The sequence below is a fragment of the Microcaecilia unicolor genome, chromosome 3, assembly GCF_901765095.1.
Source record: "Microcaecilia unicolor chromosome 3, aMicUni1.1, whole genome shotgun sequence".
Taxonomy (NCBI): Eukaryota; Metazoa; Chordata; class Amphibia; order Gymnophiona; family Siphonopidae; genus Microcaecilia; species Microcaecilia unicolor.
This window is the reverse complement of record NC_044033.1, coordinates 458,501,360-458,520,867: the sequence shown is the minus strand read 5'-3', so window position 1 is coordinate 458,520,867 and position 19,508 is coordinate 458,501,360. Positions and strand designations below refer to the sequence as shown.

General features: G+C 46.9%; 1 protein-coding gene across 2 annotated transcripts in view; it reads left to right on the top strand.

Annotated features, from left to right (window-relative positions):
- The window catches only part of ELOVL5 (ELOVL fatty acid elongase 5), a 123,595-nt gene extending 106,241 nt beyond the window's left edge, over positions 1–17,354 (top strand). For both annotated transcript variants that reach the window (XM_030198965.1, XM_030198966.1), the window contains exon 8: positions 15,448–17,354. In XM_030198965.1, the coding sequence (XP_030054825.1) occupies positions 15,448–15,579 (132 nt within the window). In that variant the 3' untranslated portion in view covers positions 15,580–17,354. The remainder of the gene's footprint in view (positions 1–15,447) is intronic.
- Positions 17,355–19,508: the final 2,154 nt, after the last annotated feature.

Below are 19,508 nucleotides of genomic sequence, written 5' to 3'. Positions count from 1 at the left end.
TTGTTTCTGTTGCCGCGCGCTCCAGTTTTTCCTTTTTTCTTTAAAAAAAAAAAAAGAGAGAGCACGCGCTTTATTTTCCCTCATTTTCTAGCGAGGGCGTCGCGTTGCGGCCTTGTGGCCCGCGGTCGATTATTTTTCGAGGTGTGATTTACCGCCACCATCGACGACTTTAACTTCGCCGACGCGATTTTTCTGTCGATGTCCTCGAAGGTCCCAAGTGGATTTAAGAAGTGTGGTCGGTGCGGCCGGCCGATCTCGCAGACCGACACCCACGCTTGGTGCCTCCAGTGCCTCGGGCCGGAGCACAATATCAAGTCGTGTTCTTTGTGTCTTGGTCTCCGGAAACGGACTCAGGTTGAGAGGCAAGTTCTGCGGGACCGTCTTTTTGGAACTTGCGCCGGCCCCTCGACTGCATCGGTATCGACGGCCGGTTCTTCGGTACCGGTATCGATGCCCGAGAAATCGGCACCGATGGCATCGACCCCAGGAGCACAGGTCCCGTCGGCCCGCCGGTCCTCCGGTGAGGGTAGGGGTGAGAGGCCGCGTGGGCAATCGGCCCCGGTCACTCCCTCGGCCCATGGCCCTCGGGACCGAACCCTGTCTGACCCGGTTCCTCGAGACCGAGGGGGATCGACCTCCTCCTCCTCCATTCCACCTGGCACCGATGACGGGCACCGCAAGAAATCTAAGAAGCACCGTCATCGGTCGCCTTCGATGCATCCGGCGCTCGGTACCGGCGAGGAGTCGACGCCGAAGCGTCCGCGTCGAGAGGAGGGATCCCCTTCGGTAGTGGAGGTACCGACGCGTCAGGGTCCCAGCACATCGGTGCAGTCTCCTGGACCCGAGCAGCTTCCGGCACCGACACCTCTACCGGCCCCCCCCGCCTTTCCCGGCAGCGGGCCTAGACGAGTGCCTCCGAGCCATCCTTCCGGGGATCCTGGAAGGGCTGATGCGCCAGGCTGTGCCGGCGCCGGGGGTGCTTGCGCCCTCGGCGCCGTTGACTGTGGCGACGGCGAGCTCTAGCCCGGTGCCGAGGCCGTCGACACCGCCGCCGCTTGCGGCGCCGGTCTCGACCGCCACGCAGGTGGAGTCCCCGTCGATGTCGATGGAGGGAGCTTCGTCCCTGCCGGCGCGGGAGTCCACCGCTCGACGACACCGAGGCCTCGGTGCCTCGATGTCGAGCCGGGCCCGGTTAAGGACTCAGCTACATGAGCTTATGTCCGATACCGAGGAAGAGGCCTCGTGGGGGGAAGAGGAAGACCCCAGATATTTCTCCTCAGAGGAGTCTGCGGGTCTTCCCTCGGACCCCACGCCTTCACCAGAGAGGAAGCTCTCGCCTCCTGAGAGCCTCTCCTTTGCCTCCTTTGTAAGGGATATGTCTATTTGCATTCCCTTCCCCGTGGTCTCTGTGGATGAGCCGAGGGCTGAGATGCTCGAGGTCCTCGACTATCCATCACCACCTAGAGAGTCCTCCACGGTGCCATTGCACAATGTCCTCAAAGAGACACTGCTTCAGAACTGGATGAGACCACTATCTAATCCCATCATTCCCAAGAAAGCAGAGTCCCAGTACAGAATCCACTCGGACCCAGAGTTAATGCGGCCCCAATTGCCCCATGACTCGGCGGTCGTGGATTCTGCTCTCAAGAGGGCACGGAGTTCGAGGGATACCGCCTCGGCGCCCCCGGGGCGGGAGTCTCGCACTCTGGACTCGTTTGGGAGGAAGGCCTACCAATCCTCCATGCTCGTGACCCGCATCCAGTCGTACCAGCTCTATACGAGCATCCACATGCGGAACAATGTGAAGCAACTGGCAGACCTGGTCGATAAGCTCCCGCCTGAGCAGTCCGGGCCTTATCAGGAGGTGGTCAGGCAGCTGAAGGCGTGCAGAAAGTTCCTGTCCAGGGGTATCTATGACACCTGTGACGTGGCATCTCGTGCTGCGGCCCAAGGTATAGTGATGCGCAGGCTTTCATGGCTGCGTGCCTCTGACCTGGACAACCGCACCCAGCAGAGACTGGCCAACGTCCCTTGCCGGGGGGATAATATTTTTGGTGAGAAGGTCGAGCAGCTGGTGGACCAACTGCATCAGCGGGAAACCGCCCTCGACAAGCTCTCCCACCGGGCGCCTTCAGCATCCACCTCAGCTGGTGGACGTTTTTCCCGGGCCCGGCAGGCTGTGCCCTATTATTTTGCAAAGCGTAGGTACACCCAGCCGGCCCGAAGGCCTCGTCAGGCACAGGGACAGCCCCAGCGCGCTCGTTCTCGTCAACAGCGTGCGCCTAAGCAGCCCCCTGCGCCTCCACAGCAAAAGCCGGGGACGGGCTTTTGACTGGATCCACGGGAACATAGCCGCCCTCAAAGTGTCCGTACCGGACGATCTGCCGGTCGGAGGGAGGTTAAAATTTTTTCACCAAAGGTGGCCTCTCATAACATCCGACCAGTGGGTTCTCCAAATAGTGCGGTGCGGATACGCCCTGAATTTGGCCTCCCTGCCACCAAATTGTCCTCCGGGAGCTCAATCATTCAGCTCCCATCACAAGCAGGTACTTGCAGAGGAACTCTCCGCCCTTCTCAGCGCCAATGCGGTCGAGCCCGTACCACCCGGGCAAGAAGGGCAGGGATTCTATTCCAGGTACTTCCTTGTGGAAAAGAAAACAGGGGGGATGCGTCCCATCCTAGACCTGAGAGGCCTGAACAAATTCCTGGTCAAAGAAAAGTTCAGGATGCTTTCCTTGGGCACCCTTCTGCCAATGATTCAGAAAAACGATTGGCTATGTTCCCTGGATTTAAAGGATGCATACACTCACATCCCGATACTGCCAGCTCACAGACAGTATCTCAGATTCCGCCTGGGCGCACGGCACTTTCAGTATTGTGTGCTGCCCTTTGGGCTCGCCTCTGCCCCACGGGTGTTTACAAAGTGCCTCGTGGTGGTAGCGGCGTATCTACGCAAGCTGGAAGTGCACGTGTTCCCATATCTCGACGATTGGCTGGTCAAGAACACCTCGGAGGCAGGGGCCCTCCGGTCCATGCAGTGCACTATTCAACTCCTGGAGCTGCTGGGGTTTGTGAAAAATTACCCAAAGTCCCATCTCCAGCCAGCCCAGTCTCTGGAATTCATAGGAGCTCTGCTGAATACCCAGACGGCTCAGGCCTTCCTCCCCGCAGCAAGGGCCAACAACCTCTTGTCCCTGGCTTCGCAGACCAGAGCGTCTCAGGTCACAGCTCGGCAGATGTTGAGACTTCTGGGTCATATGGCCTCCACAGTCCATGTGACTCCCATGGCTCATCTTCACATGAGATCTGCTCAATGGACCCTAGCTTCCCAGTGGTTCCAAGCCACCGGGAATCTAGAAGATGTCATCCGCCTCTCCACCAGTTGCCGCACTTCACTGCTCTGGTGGACCATTCGGATCAATTTGACCCTGGGACGTCCATTCCAAATTCCACAGCCCACGAAAGTGCTGACGACGGATGCATCTCGCCTGGGGTGGGGAGCTCATGTCGATGGGCTCCACACCCAGGGTCGGTGGTCCCTCCAGGAAAAGGATCTGCAGATCAACCTCCTGGAGCTCCGAGCGATCTGGAACGCACTGAAGGCTTTCAGAGATCGGCTGTCCTGCTAAATTATCCAAATTCGGACAGACAATCAGGTTGCAATGTATTACGTCAACAAGCAGGGGGGCACCGGATCTCGCCCCCTGTGCCAGGAAGCCGTTGGGTTGTGGAGTTGGGCTTGCCAGTTCGGCATGCTCCTCCAAGCCACATACCTGGCAGGCGTAAACAACAGTCTGGCCGATAGACTGAGCAGAGTCATGCAACCGCACGAGTGGTCGCTCCATTCCAGAGTGGTACGCAAGATCTTCCGAGAGTGGGGCACCCCCCTCGGTGGACCTTTTCGCCTCTCAGACCAACCACAAGCTGCCTCTGTTCTGTTCCAGACTTCAGACACACGGCAGGCTAGCGTCGGACGCCTTTCTCCTTCATTGGGGGACCGGCCTCCTGTATGCTTATCCTCCCATACCTTTGGTGGGGAAGACCTTACTGAAGCTCAAGCAAGACCGCGGCACCATGATTCTGATAGCGCCCTTTTGGCCCCGTCAGATCTGGTTCCCTCTTCTTCTGGAGTTGTCCTCAGAAGAACCGTGGAGATTGGAGTGTTTTCCGACTCTCATTTCGCAGAATGACGGAGCGTTGCTGCACCCCAACCTTCAGTCTCTGGCTCTCACGGCCTGGATGTTGAGGGCGTAGACTTCGCTGCGTTGGGTCTGTCTGAGGGTGTCTCCCGTGTCTTGCTTGCCTCTAGGAAGGATTCCACTAAAAAGAGTTACTTTTTCAAGTGGAGGAGGTTTGTCGTTTGGTGTGAGAGCAAGGCCCTAGAACCTCGTTCTTGCCCTGCACAGAACCTGCTTGAATACCTTCTGCACTTGTCAGAGTCTGGCCTCAAGACCAACTCCGTAAGGAATCACCTTAGTGCGATTAGTGCTTACCATTATCGTGTGGAAGGTAAAGCCATCTCTGGAGAGCCTTTAGTCGTTCGATTCATGAGAGGCTTGCTTTTGTCAAAGCCCCCTATCAAGCCTCCTGCAGTGTCGTGGGATCTCAACGTCGTCCTCACCCAGCTGATGAAACCTCCTTTTGAGCCACTGAATACCTGCCATCTGAAGTACTTGACCTGGAAGGTCATTTTCTTGGTGGCAGTTACTTCAGCTCGTAGGGTCAGTGAGCTTCAAGCCCTGGTGGCTCATGCTCCGTATACCAAATTTCATCACAATAGAGTAGTGCTCCGCACCCACCCAAAGTTCCTGCCGAAGGTGGTGTCGGAGTTCCATCTTAACCAGTCAATTGTCTTGTCAACATTCTTCCCCAGGCTGCATACCCGCCCTGTTGAACGTCAGTTGCACACATTGGACTGCAAGAGAGCATTGGCCTTCTACTTGGAGCGGACACAGCCCCACAGACAGTCCGCCCAATTGTTTGTTTCTTTCGACCCTAACAGGCTAGGGGTCGCTGTCGGGAAACGCACCATCTCCAATTGGCTAGCAGATTGCATTTCCTTCACTTACGCCCAGGCTGGGCTGGCTCTTGAGGGTCATGTCACGGCTCATAGTGTTAGAGCCATGGCAGCGTCAGTGGCCCACTTGAAGTCAGCCACTATTGAAGAGATCTGCAAGGCTGCGACGTGGTCATCTGTCCACACATTCACATCACATTACTGCCTCCAGCAGGATACCCGACGCGACAGTCGGTTCGGGCAGTCGGTGCTGCAGAATCTGTTTGGGGTGTAAATCCAACTCCACCCTCCAGGACCCAAATTTATTCTGGTCAGGCTGCACTCTGTTAGTTGTTCTTCGTAGGTCAATTTTCTGTTGTATCCTCGCCGTTGCGAGGTTCAATTGACCTGGGTTCTTGTTTTGAGTGAGCCTGAGAGCTAGGGATACCCCAGTCGTGAGAACAAGCAGCCTGCTTGTCCTCGGAGAAAGTGAATGATACATACCTGTAGCAGGTGTTCTCCGAGGACAGCAGGCTGATTGTTCTCACCTACCCTCCCTCCTCCCCTTTGGAGTTGCGTTTTCATCTTTTTGCTTGTCATTCAACTGGCGGGAACGGTCGCGCACGGGCGGGAAGACGGCCGCGCATGCGCGGTGGGCGTGCCCTGCGTGCGGACCGCCCGCGAAGCTTTTTCCGGTTGGTGGGGGCTGCCGCGGACGTCACCCAGTCGTGAGAACAATCAGCCTGCTGTCCTCGGAGAACACCTGCTACAGGTATGTATCATTCACTTTACATGACCAACCTAATCGATCTTCCAGCCAGGAACAGGTCCAAATCCTCGCGAACATATCTCAGTCTTCACCTGCCTAATTGCAAAGTTCTCAAATACAAAACCTACTATGCATCCAACTTCTCAGTTTTAGGCAGTCAGCTCTGGAACACCATACCAAGATTCATCCGAACTACAACCGAACTTCTAAGCTTCCAAAAGCTGCTGAAAACATACCTCTTCAAACAAGCCTATCCAAACAACCCAACTTAAGTTATGACTTTGACCCACACTACTAACATTAAACATACCTCAATCCTTCCCCCACATCTCTTCCTTTTACCCTTCTCTACACAACTGTATTATCTAAGTGACACTTTTTACCCATACATTGTGTTACCTCTTTGATACTTTGTACCCTCAAATTGTGTTATCCCTGTGATACTCTGTACTTATACATTGTAAGCCGCACTGAGCCTGCTATCGAGCGGGAAAGAGCGGGGTATAAATGCTATAAATAAATAACTGTCCATAAGTGTCAATAACAGACAGCAAGCTCCCCAAGGTTGTGTCAGGATTGGTTACTACAACCAACAAGTCATCTGCAAAAGCAAATGTCTTGATAGAAGTGTCCTGAATGCTCAAGCCCTGGACCTCCAGTGCCGTACACAACACACACACAGGGGCTTTGTGATAATTTTTAAAAAGTAATGGTGACAGTGGGCACCCGTGCTCTGTGCCAAAGAAAGATAGGAAAAGATAGAGCATGCACACCATTTACAAAAAGAGAGGCCCTGGGCCACTAATAATGACTGTGTAGCTTGAAAAAAAAACATCCTTTAATAGCCATGTATTGCAAAACTTGAAATAGGTAAAACCAATTGACCTTCTTGAACGCCTTCTGTACGCCCAAACTGATTAGCAGAGAAGGCATCTAATGTTGGCAATAGGTGTATCCAACAGCAGTTTACGAATGTTCCAGACTGCTTGCCTCTTATGAACAAATCCAACCTGTTCTTCCCCTACTACATGAGATAGGATCCCCGCCAGACAATCTGCCAACACTTTTGACAGGAGCTTAATATTGATCAAAGAAATATTGATTAAAGAAATGGTCAATTTGAATCGGCCAATTCCTTGGGCTGAGATGGCTTTAATGTTATAAGCACCATATTAGCGTGAAGCGGGAAAGACCCTTTCTCTATAACTTCTGTATAGTAAGTAGGCCAACAAAGGGCCCAAAATCTGCACCTGTAACAGTTGATAAAATTCACTAGTGAAGCCACCCGATGCAGAGTTAATCTTCAAAGATAGCTTGCCGCAACTCTTTTACTGTAAGAGGTTGGTTTAATGAAACCACCTCCTCTGCCAGCAATGTAGGCAATCTTGAGGATGTTAAATAAGCCTGCAGTGTAGGTGTGTCTGGCAAGGCCCACTCCGCATAAAGATTTTGAAAGTTAATCCTCAAAGATCTCATATCTTCTCAGTCTGATTCATAATATTCCCTGGAGAATCTTTTAAAGCAGTAACTACCTGAGATCCCTCTCCCCCCCCCCCCCCCTCCCAGGCTTTAACTACTTGCGCCAACAGCTTCCCAGGCTTGTTACCATAGCAATAGAAACAAAATGATATTTTCAGTATAGTAACATCCTGGTTGTCTTTTTGTGGATGAAGACATTTGAAGCTGCTTGAGTAGCACATAACTTCTCTTGTGGCCTGACAAGGGGTGCTGATATGAGCTTGTTTATCATGCTGTAGAGATGCTCTAGCTGTAATAAACTAGTGGCTAAGCGTTTCTTATGGGCACTCTCAAACGCTGTCACATCCCTCCCCGGAAGAGCTGCCTTAGCTGTTGACCAAAATAATAGAGGTTGGTCAATATATTGGTCATTAGTTGTCTTTATAAGAGTCCCATTTCTCACTAAGGTACTGCTGATACTCAGGTCCCAACATAAATAAGCTGGAAATCTGTAGTCACCCCTTGAGTGATAAAAATCGGGGAGCTCTAGATCTATCCAGACCATGGCATGGTCCGATACCAAGAGCCGAAACAGCTTCAAACAACCTACAACTTGTCAAGATGTAGTCAAGTTGCGAGTACGTGTCATACGCCCTGGAGAGGTGTGTATAATCACGCTCAGTAGGGTGTAATGCCCACCAGGCATCTGCTAAATCTAGTGTTGTGACTAGAGCGGACAGATCTCCCATAACGCTTCTATTTCTGTCTGAATGGGAGGAGATTGAGCGATCAAACTGACTAACACTAAGTTCATATCACCCAAAATGATAAGATTTTGCGACTGATGAGGAATGCACATTGTATTGTGTCTGTAAAAACTTCAATCCCATTGGACAGGGCCATACACTGCCAGTATGAGCATTTCCTTACCCTGCAACCAGAGGTGCAGAAAAACATAACGGCCTGCTGATTCTTGGTCAAGGAGCTCAGCTTTATATTGAAGAATGTTTGATCAAAATTGCGACTCCTCCACTCCTACTCCCAGAAGATGAATAAAAATTGCCACCCATCCAATGTCTACATATCAAATGTTCCACATCTGTAAGATGGGTTTCCTGTAGGAATGCAACATCTGCTTCATGGCGGCATAAAGCCACCAAAATCTTACTGTGTTTCACAGGAGACATGATCCCACCTACATTCCAAGTAATTACTCTGTTGGTCAATTCAAGCATAATCTCAAAATGATTACTTTGTCAGATCCATACCATTGCACAAATTTGGAGCCTGGGTACTTTCCATAGGAGGCAGCACAAAGTGCTTCCAGTTATACTGGTCCTCCCCATTCCTGAATGGACTAATTTCGAACCCATGTTGCTGCAAGATGCCTCACAATGAACAAGCTGTAAATCTAACCCTTTCCCAACCGCGCCCCCCCCCCCAGTCCATATACCATATAAACCCACTCACCGTCCACACCCAAAGGTAGAGAGCAGAGATCATTGTTGTGAGCAAGGAGTCCCACACCCCACTCTTAAGTGGTATGACAATATAGGGGATTACACGTTTACAACAAATACTTCATAGCCATTGATACACATATCCTAAAGCACCCCCAAAGAAAAGCATGCATAATCACACTTGCTGATAAAAATTAATTATAATGGCCTGTGATGGAGAGATTCTTCCAGGACTAATCAGTTCCATCAGTCACATTTAATTGTAAACGCTGTTAAGCCGCATCCACTGTTTCATAGGCTTTCCAGCGGCCTTGTACAAACACCTTAAGTGTGGCTGGGTAGAGCAACATGAAACAAATATGCTTTGCAGCCAGGGTGGCACAGATGACGTGAAACTTTCTACAACCATCTTGGAGTGCAGGAGAGTAGTCCTGAAAAGTTTTTATTGGGACTCCATCATAACAAAGAGTGTCGCGTTCTTGCCTGTATCCACAGAGTATTTCCACTTTATGGCGGTAATTGAAAACTTTAACCAGAACAACCTGCGTTTGTTGCCTGTCATCAGAATGCCTGCCAACGCGATGAGCATGTTCTAAAATCAACGGTCTGAGGGCAACCAGGAGTGAGAAGTCCTTTGACATCCACTCCTTGAACAAATATAATGATCAGGCAGACTATGCAGAGATTTCCTTGCCACAACCCGTTTTCTAAGTCATCAAGTTTTGCAGGGTGATCTTTTAGGATTTTCTCCATAATGGATAACTATGGGCCAGTCTCGTGTGTGAGGAGTCCTCTAATGTGGACACCTGAGCTTCAAGCTCGCCAGTGCAAACTGTTACCACCTCTAAAAGTGATTCAAAATGTTCAAATTGAGTGGAAAGCTATGTGAATTTAGATTCCAGGTCCATTCTGGGGCCTGTTCTCTTTAGTATATTTGTGGGAGATACTGCTGAAGGGTTGGAAGGAAAGGTTTGCCTTTTTGTAGCTGACATGAAAATAGCCAATAGAGTGGATACCCTGGAGGGAGTAGAAATGATGAGAAGGGATCTCCGAAAGTTAGAAGAATGGTTGAGGGTCTGGCAGTTAAAATTTAATAACTTAACAAAATTTAATGCCCAGAAGTGTAGAGTGATGCACTTGGGGTGCAGAAACCCAAAAGAGAAATACTGGGTAGGAGGGGAGAGATTAGTAAGCTCAACTCAGGAGAGAGGCCTTGGGGTGTTGGTGTCTGAGGATCTAAAGGCGAAGAAACAATGCAACAAAGCGACGGCTGTGGCCAGAAGGATGCTAGGTTGCATAGAGAGGGGTATAACTAGCAGAAGAAAAGACGTGTTGATGCTCCTCTACAAGTCGGTGAGGCCCCACTTGGAGTATTGTGTTCAGTTTTGGAGGCTGTATCTTGCTAAAGATGTAAAAAGACTAGAAGCGGTGCAAAGAAAATCTACAAAAATGGTATTATTATTTATTGCATTTGTATCCCACATTTTCCCACCTATTTGCAGGCTCAATGTGGATTAGTGAGGCTATAGGTTCTCATTGTAGGCCTTGTTGAAGAAATACGTCTTCAGAGATTTGCGAAAGATAGTTGTTTCGTCGATTGTTTTCAGGTCTGTGGGTAATGCATTCCATAACTGCGTACTCATGTAAGAGAAGGTGGTGGCGTGCATCAGCTTGTATTTTAGTCCTTTACAGCTGGGGAAGTGCAGGTTGAGAAATTTGCGAGATGATCTTGTGGCGTTTCTGGGAGGTAGGTCCACGAGGTTTAGCATGTTTTTTGATAGTCTGTTCTTTGCAGCCAGCGTACAGTGCGTTGCAGTAGTCCAGATGACTTATTACCATTGACTGTACCAGGGTACGGAAGATGTATCTCGTGACGAAAGGTTTTACTCTTTTGAGTTTCCACATGGAGTAGAACATCTTTTTCGTAGTGTTTTTCACGTGGGCATCAAGAGTGAGGTTTCGATCAATGGTGACTCCAAGAATCTTAAGTTTTGTGAGACAGGAAGAGAACAGTATGGTGTGATTATGGTGAAGTTTTTTGTGTTATATTGTGAGGTAAGTACAACACATTGTGTTTTTTCTGCATTAAGGTTTGGTTGGAATGCATCTACCCAGGTGCGCATTATTTGGAGGCTTTGGTTGATCTTGTTGGTAATTTCATTTAGATCATGTTTGAACGGGATGTAAATTGTGACGTCATCTGCATATATGTAGGGGTTGAGGTTTTGATTGGCTAGAAGTTTGGCTAAAGGTATCATCATTAGGTTGAATAAGGTTGGTGAGAGGGGGGATCCTTGGGGGACTCCACATTCAGGTGTCCATGGGAGTGATCTGTCTGCGTACGTTGTTACTTGGTATGATCTTGTGGTCAGGAATCCTTTGAACCATTTGAGAACTGTCTCCTACTCCGAAGTATTCTAGTATATGTAATAGTATTTCATGATTAACCATGTGAAAGGCGCTGGACATGTCGAATTGTAGGAGGAGTATGTTGTTACCAGTTGCAATTGCTTGTTTAAATGAGTTCATTACGGACACTAGAACAGTTTTGGTGCTGCGATTTGACCGAAATCCTGATTGAGACTCGTGCAGGATTGAGTGTTTATTTAAGTTGTTTCGTCGCTATGCCTTCCTTGAGTTTGGTTATAAGTGGAATAAATGCTACTGGGCGATAGTTGGTTAGGTCCATTGTGCTTTTCTTAGCATCTTTTGGTAGCAGAGTAAGTAGGATGTTTCCTTTATCCGTAGGAAAGAGCCCATTTTGGAGTCTGTAATTTACGTGGTTCGTGAGGTCTGTTTTGAATTGTTTGGGTGCAGATCTTATTAGACTATTAGGGCAAATGTCTAATTTGCATTGCGATTTGGCGTATTTTCCGAGCCAATGTGAGATTTCATTTGATGAAAGCTTGTCAAAGTTGGTTCAAGATCGATCTGCTGGGTATTCCCTGGGTTTTGGGTCTAGACATTTGCATTGCAAACCATACGAGGAGAGACTTGCTGACCTGAACATGTATACCTTGGAGGAAAGGAGAAAGAGGGGTGACATGATACAAATGTTCAGATATTTGAAAGGTGTTAATATGCAAACAAACCTTTTCCAGAGACAGGAAGGCGGTAGAACTAGAGGACATGAATTGAGGTTGAAGGGGGGCAGACTCAGGAGTGATGTGAGGAAGTATTTTTTCACAGAGAGGGTGGTGGATATATGGAATGCCCTCCTGCGGGAGGTGGTGGAGATGAAAGCGGTAATGGAATTCAAACATGCGTGGGATAAACACAAAGGAATCCTGTTTTTAGAAGGAATGGATCCACAGAATCTTAGCGGAAATTAGGTGGTGACACCGGTAATTGGGAAGCAAAACCAGTGCTGGGCAGACTTCTACAGTCTACGCCCTGATCGTGACTGAATAGATATGGATGGGCTGGCATGTAAATTTTAAGGGGGTTTCGACGTTACCTTCAGAACTTAGTACAAGAACAATGCTGGGCAGGCTTCTACAGTCTGTGCCCTGAGAATGGCAAGGACAAATCAAACTCGGGTATATAAAGTATCACATACCGTGTAAAATGAGTTTATCTTGTTGGGCAGACTGGATGGACCGTACAGGTCTTTATCTGCTGTCATTTACTGTGTTACTATGATCTACAGCGGAGGTAAGCTGCATAAGCTGTGAGCCTGTGTAGTGGGGTGCATTAAAAGAAACAGGCTCAGCCATCTTTTCCTCCCCACCATACACCTTCTCCTTTTCCTTTTTTCCCTCCTCTTTTAGTCATATCTGTCCCAAATTGGACCAAAAATTTGTCCATAGAGTCAGCAAAGAATTAATAAGAAGATCTTAAGTCTGCCACGGTAGTAATCCCAAAGAAGATAGGAGTTAGAGAACAGGACTCCAGAACACCAACAGCCTGCTGTTTCTGTGCTCAATGCATCACATGATCTCATAGAATACATTTATATAATGCAATTTAAGTCCTCTATGCTGAAACATGCCAAGGTCACCCAGCAGATGTGCTGAATGAAGTTGCAACTGAAACTGTGTTCTGTTTGTGGGCGCTTGTGTTAAGTGATTGCTGTGGTTTTGTGTTTAACATAGTAACATAGTAGATGACGGCAGAAAAAGACCTGCACGGTCCATCCAGTCTGCCCAACAAGATAACTCATATTTGCTGCTTTTTGTGTATACCCTACTTTGATTTGTACCTGTGCTCTTCAGGGCACAGACCGTATAAGTCTGCCCAGCACTATCCTCACCTCCCAACCACCAGCCCTGCCTCCCAACCACCGGCTCTGGCACAGACCGTATAAGTCTGCCCAGCACTATCCTCACCTCCCAACCACCGGCTCTGGCACAGACCGTACAAGTCTGTCCAGCACTATCCCCGCCTCCCAATCACCAGCCCCGCCTCCCGATCTTGACTAAGCTCCTGGGGTGTGTGTGTGTGTGTGTGTGTGTGTGTGTGTGTGTGTGTGTTTTAGAAAGTAATTGTAAATGAAATTGTGATCACACATATGAGGCTTGAAGGTAAAATATCCTTTGTTTAAAAAATAAGTAAATAATTAACATTTATGCATCAGTTGAGAAAAGTGGCTGCTGATGTCACAAGAATGCAGCTATGTACCTGAAATAACATTACAAGCCAAATGTGTACTTTTGAAGTACTATATTTAAAATGAAGGGGGCTGGTTTGGTGGCATAACTGCAAACATATTTAATATGCAAGACTTCAGTTTGTTTCCTGGGTCAGATCTTCAGCTTCCTGAGCTGGATGGGTATGCTACAGAGGCAGCATTTGCAAGTCTGAGAAGATGGGATCATTGCTATGTGACATTCAAACCTTGTAACTGGATTTAAGACACAAGATTACAGGGTCCTGAATGAAGCCCTTGGTCATGACCTCTAGCCAATGATTGATTGCAGCTGAGTTAAGTGAGTTGGAAAGGAGATGTATTTCTGTCAGGAGAGTAAGTGGGTTTCTCTGTCTTTATAGGATCTGCTAATATACAGTTTTGCCATGACTGTGCAGTTATTGTGGCAACTTAATAGGATTCAGGGCCAGATGCACTAAACTTAACGAGCCATTAACGAGCAAGTAGTAAACCCTGGCATGCTCTAAAGGCTTCTCTGAGCCATTTTCCGATGACGGTAGCAGCTAACGAAAACGGAATGCAGATGAGCAAATTGTGTAGAAACTCTTTTGTGATGAGATGCACTACCGTTTTCCGATTGCCTTAACGCTGGAAAATCTAACAAGAGGTCTGTACCTCTCGTTGGGGCTGCGCGGGATTGAAAAACTTCTATAAAAGTAACGAAAAAAATCGGGGGAAAAAAAAAACTCCAAGTGCTCGTCAGGAACGTCCTTTATGGACGTCCTTCACTCGAAACAACGGCCAAGTGCTTGTCAAAAAAACACAAAAAAAAGCGCTTCGCTTCAAAAAAGACATCCTTTTTGGCCGTCATCCCCCCCCCTCCCCCCCAAATAATAAAAACGTCCTTTTTGGACGTGCTTCACTCAGCTGAGAGACCCGGAAGTCTCTGAGCCAATCACAACGCGTTTAGCTGAGCTAAACGCGTTGTGATTGGCTCAGAGACTTCCGGGTCTCTCAGCTGGGTGAAGCACGTCCAGAAAGGACGTTTTTATTATTCCGGGGGGGAATGACGGCCAAAAAGGATGTCTTTTTGGATGGGCGTCCTCAACTGCATCGAGTCGCATCGGAGCCGTGGAGGAGGTGAGCGGCACGGCGGCTTCATTTCGGGCGGCACAAGGAGGCGTATTTGGCATTCGCAGTGCGCGTGCTCAACCGGCCAACTGTTTACCAATGAAATAGAGAATGCAAGTGAGCTACAACGAGTAGCTCATTTGCATTCCCTTTCCTTAATGCATGCCCATTCCTTACCAATTCGCTAAGGGAAGGGCTCTAACGATTTTTTAGTGCATCTAGCCCTCAGTCCTGTGCACTAGCACAGTGTCTTTCCATTTGTATGTTTGTAATACTATCTGTGCTGTCTAAAAAAAAAAAAAAAACTTGATTTGAGTTGTTGATCATTAACTGATAATCATATGCTTGAGAAGTAACAAAAGAATTCCATGAGAAAATGATTAACATCTGTTGTGATGCCATCTTTGAGCTATTAAAAGAAGAACATAATTTTAAGTTCCTTTGAAGGCTGCTTCTGATATAGTTTTATTTTACCATACAAAAATACAATCTTTTCCCCCACACACATAAGTATATTAATATCAAAACTTATGTCAAAAAATGCAAAATGGGAGGAAAAATCCTCAACAGACTCCAGTAAATGCTCTTATAATAGCAATGGAGTTCTCGCTGTCATCATTGGCTGAAAAAAAAAAAAAACTCCCAAAGCGCCAAAAATTTTAATTAAATATTTTTGTGTTGCAAACACATGTAACTTAAATGTGCTATGATGCTTTCTGCTGCTGTTCCACGGCCAACGGTGGCCAGCATTTCAACTTGCTGCATCAGGATCTGTGGAGCAAATAAGGCACTCCAAACTAGTGGGAGAAGAGAGTGTATTTTTGTATGGGTAAATTTGTTCTATTTGGACTATAGCAATTTTATTTTACCCATATCCATATAGTGGATAATCAGGAAACCTTACTAAAATGGGCAGTGCTGATCATTTTTAACAAACATCTTTGGAAGTGTAACCCAGTAAAGAGAAACACATGATTTCTTCTATGTCATATGTAGCTTCAAGGAAATGTTTTGGCTCATTTAATTATACTCCTTTTTATTTTAGACCTACAGCAAGAGGAAAGAATCCCGGAGGAAAGAATATCAGAATGGGTCTGCAAGCACTGTGAACGGGCACACAAACAACTTTTTTTCCTTGGAGAACAATGTGAAGCAAAGGAAACAACGAAGGGATTAAGGACACAACTGAGCAGCCATTTTGATATCCTGATAATCTGGTTAAGCACCATAAGAATTGTGCAATGATATTCTATATGGCTACTGTAATTATTCCTAGTTGAAATGATGTAATTTGTGTGACTTAACCAGTACAACCATCTTAGAAAATCTGTAGAGGATTCAAACTAGGTAAAAGTTATAATAATTTGGGCTCTTACTGACCCTGCTATAGACTGTGGAAAGAAGTATTGTGGTATAAGACACTGCTGTTGCCTTACTAGCAAAACATAATAGGTGCTGAATTGTGATTCATAATTTTAGAACACTGCTAGCCAAAACTTCTGTTTTATACTGTAGATAATGCATGTGACCATGAGAACACAATGCCTTAAGTATATAATATAAAATGCAGGGCCCAAAGCTCCTTACTGATTGAAAAATAGTCAAGAGTCCAAGCTTTGTGGTTCATTTAGAAATTTCAGTGGTGATCTTGAACAGTGAGTGGCTGCTACATGTTTTAGTAACATTCGACAGATTTTAGTTTTGTAGTACATGGCTATAGTTGTATAAGTAGTCAACCTTATAGAAACTGCTACTTTGGCAAATCTTTTATATTTAACAAATTAGTTTTAAATTGTGTTAACGCAGTGTAAAAAGACCTTAACCTTTCAATGCCTGCAGATTTGGAATTCTTTTAAGTGACAATACAAAACAAAAGTAGTAATAAACCCGGGATCTGCTTGTTCCACAAGGTATCCTCCTGTGGTCATTAGATTTTTTTTTTTCTACATTAATTGTAAGATGCTATTTATGATTCCAAACAGGCTGCTTGTGATGCGTTCAGATGATGTCACACAGTGACATAGAAAGATATATAAGTTCCATGTCCTCATATTCACTTTTCTAAAGTGGTAGCAGGTTCTAATGCTAGTGTTCATTGGATAGAAAGACATAAGGATTTTTGAATTATGACGTGTTCATATGTAAGAATGCTTTGTCTTGATTTGTTTTGCACTGATGAGACTCCTTAATTAAAAAGGTGTGTAACATGTGCATGGTTTACAAAGTAGGGAAATGCTTAACAAAACAGAAAAAGATCAAATCCAGAATTATGATGGAGAGAGATTGTGGGTTTCTTAGTCCAAGAAACATCCTCATGCAGAGTGTTCTCAGTATATGAGGATTTGTTTATAGTTGCTTTTTTCCAATTACTTTTTAACCAGGCTTTGACTGCCTGCTGACCAATCTCAGTTTGGATTTTTGAGTACCTTGAAATGTGCACTGATTGAGGGTAATGTCGATTCTTGCTTTTCTTCTCACAGCTGGTGGTTTGTTTGTTTTTTGAAGGGGGGGGGGGAGTCTTAGGTTATGTGCAATAACATTTGTTTTTATCAGTTTCCTTTTTAATCCAAAATTTTTTGTTCTAATTGTATTCCTAAATAAGAAAATTCTTGTATCTATATATTGAAACTATAAACTCAGTAAAATAAAGCCTTTTCTGTAATTCTTAAAATGCGTTCATTGTGCGTTGTTTTAGTAATGGGAGGATTATTAAAGTAAAAGACATACTTTCTCCGAGGACAAGCATGCTATAGCATTCTCATAAGTGGGTCACATCCCCCAATATATCCCCAGTGCAGATGCTACCCAGTGTTCCTATTTCTTTAAGAAATGTTTGGTAGGCCTAACCACCCATGCACGAGTTCCTTCCTGAGTTGTGTGGGACCAGTGTTGCCAGGTGGGCGGTTTTACCGCCCAATTGGGCGGTTTTCCGCAATCCGCCGCGGGAAATTTTTGCCCGCGGCGGGTTGCGGTTTTTTGGGCTGCTTTTTGGGCTTCAGGGCGGTTTTGTGGGCGATTTTTTTCGGCCGCAGGGGGCGGGGTTAGTGACGTTTTGGGTGGGGTTAGTGACGTTTTGGGCGGGGCCGATGACAGGGGAGGCGGGGCCGATGACGGCGGGGGTGTCAGGGGCGGGGTTTGAGTTTGGGCTGGATTTAGGCTGGTTTGGGTGGGGAAAAAAATTTCCACCTGGCAACCCTGTGTGGGACCTGCAGTTGCTCTTTCTCTGCAGAGCTGAGAAGATGGGTCTTCCATTATGGCAGTAAGTAAAAACCTTTTACAGTTTTGTTTTGTTTTTTTAAATCTTCCTGCTCCTCATTTACATGAAGAGCATGGGATTTTTCTCTTGTTTTTTTCCCCTCTTTTTTTTTTTTCCTACTTTGCAGCCCTTTTATTGTTTTTAATTTTTCATGGCTCATGGCCATTTGTAGGCCTGAGCTCTGGCAGGGTTTGAGTGAGTTAGTTTTTCTCACATTTTTTCCATAATTAAGCCATTTGATTTTGCTGTAGTTTTCCCCGTTATGTCCCACAAACCTGCCAGAGGGTTTAAGAGGTGCACAGAATGTAATTGGTCCATGTCTGTGATTGACCCACATGATGTGTGACTAAAATGTCTGGGCCTTGAAGATAAGACCTTTCAGCATGCAGGTCTGATACATTGGCATCCGAGAGTATTGGTCCCCATGGCTTTTGGAGCTGTTCCAGACACTGGTGATACCTCAGTATTGAGGAGGGCCCCTTCCCCCCTAGACATGAAGCACCAGTAGTCCCCACCTGAGCCAAGTAGCCTCAGATCCGATGTCAAGGATGTGCATGGATTCAGCATTGTCCTTGTCAGCACAGAAGGACTCCAGTGCTGAGCACCGTAAGAAGACAAAGCATCAGCATTGGTCCTCAAAGCACAGTGCTGGGAGCTCCCGTGTACTGGCCTCACCAATATCCAAGAAGTGTCTGCACCGAGAGGACCATTCCCTCTTTGAAATGCCAATGCACCAATCTCCCTGAAGCTGGAACCTCATCTTTGAGTTTGGCACAATCTTTGCAGACTGTCTTCACACTGGCAGAAACCCTCCCTTTCCTGATGCCTGTCCTCAAGGAGTGGTTCCGGGCCGTGTAGCAAGAGGAGTTGGAGTGCATCCTGTAGGAGCACAGCACCAAGGCATTGAGGGTGCTTGCGCTGCCTATTCCTTGCCTGTAAAACGGTCGACACTGGTGCCTTGTCAGGCATCAGAGCCAGCACGTACCATTGCTGTGAGTCTTTCCAGCACATCAGGGGAGGAAGCTACTACAGAGTCCCAGAGTGAACCAATAGCTCAGTGCTCCCACCCTGAGTCTAGACAGAGTGCTCCTGTGCATCTGAGGATGAGTCAGAGAACTTCTCGGAGGAGAGGTCCCTTGGCCTACCTTCAAATCCCTCTGCACTGCAGAAGAGGAGAAATCTCCCCCAGAAGAACTCTCCTTTTTGTTTTTTTGAGGGAAATGGCTGAAGCCGATCCTTAACTGGAGGTCAAGGATGAGCCCAGGACCTAGATCTTGGATATCTTCGGCTATGACTCCCCCTAGTGATGCTGTGACTGTGCCCATTTACAGCATCCTGAAAGATGCACCAATGAAGAATTGGGAAAAATCTCTCTGCAAGTGATGCCTAAAGGCGGATTCCATGTATAAAGTCCAAAAGGCTCATGGATTTGAGAAGCCGCAGTTGCCGTACCATTCCATAGTGGTTGAATCCTCTCTCAAGAGAGCCAGATGTGCAAGGGACCCATATCTTGGCTCTCCCAGGGAGGGATGCTCATACTCTGGATTTTTTGGGGGAAGAAGGTTTTCAGGGCTCGATGCTTATTTTCCATGTTCACTCCTATCAACTCTATATACAAGCATTTACTTCAAGTCCCTGGTGTCCGCTGTGCTAGAGATTGTAGATAAACTCCCACTGGAGCAGGTATTAAGAATACATACTTTAAGAGGAACATAAGCTTTTGGGTTTTCTAAATCTAGAGCTCCAATATCTAAAGAGAATAGGAAATTGGAGAAAAAATTTCGATTAAAAAGGAAACGGATTTAAAATGTTATCACATATAATCTAAAACTTTGAAAAAAAAATGCTGT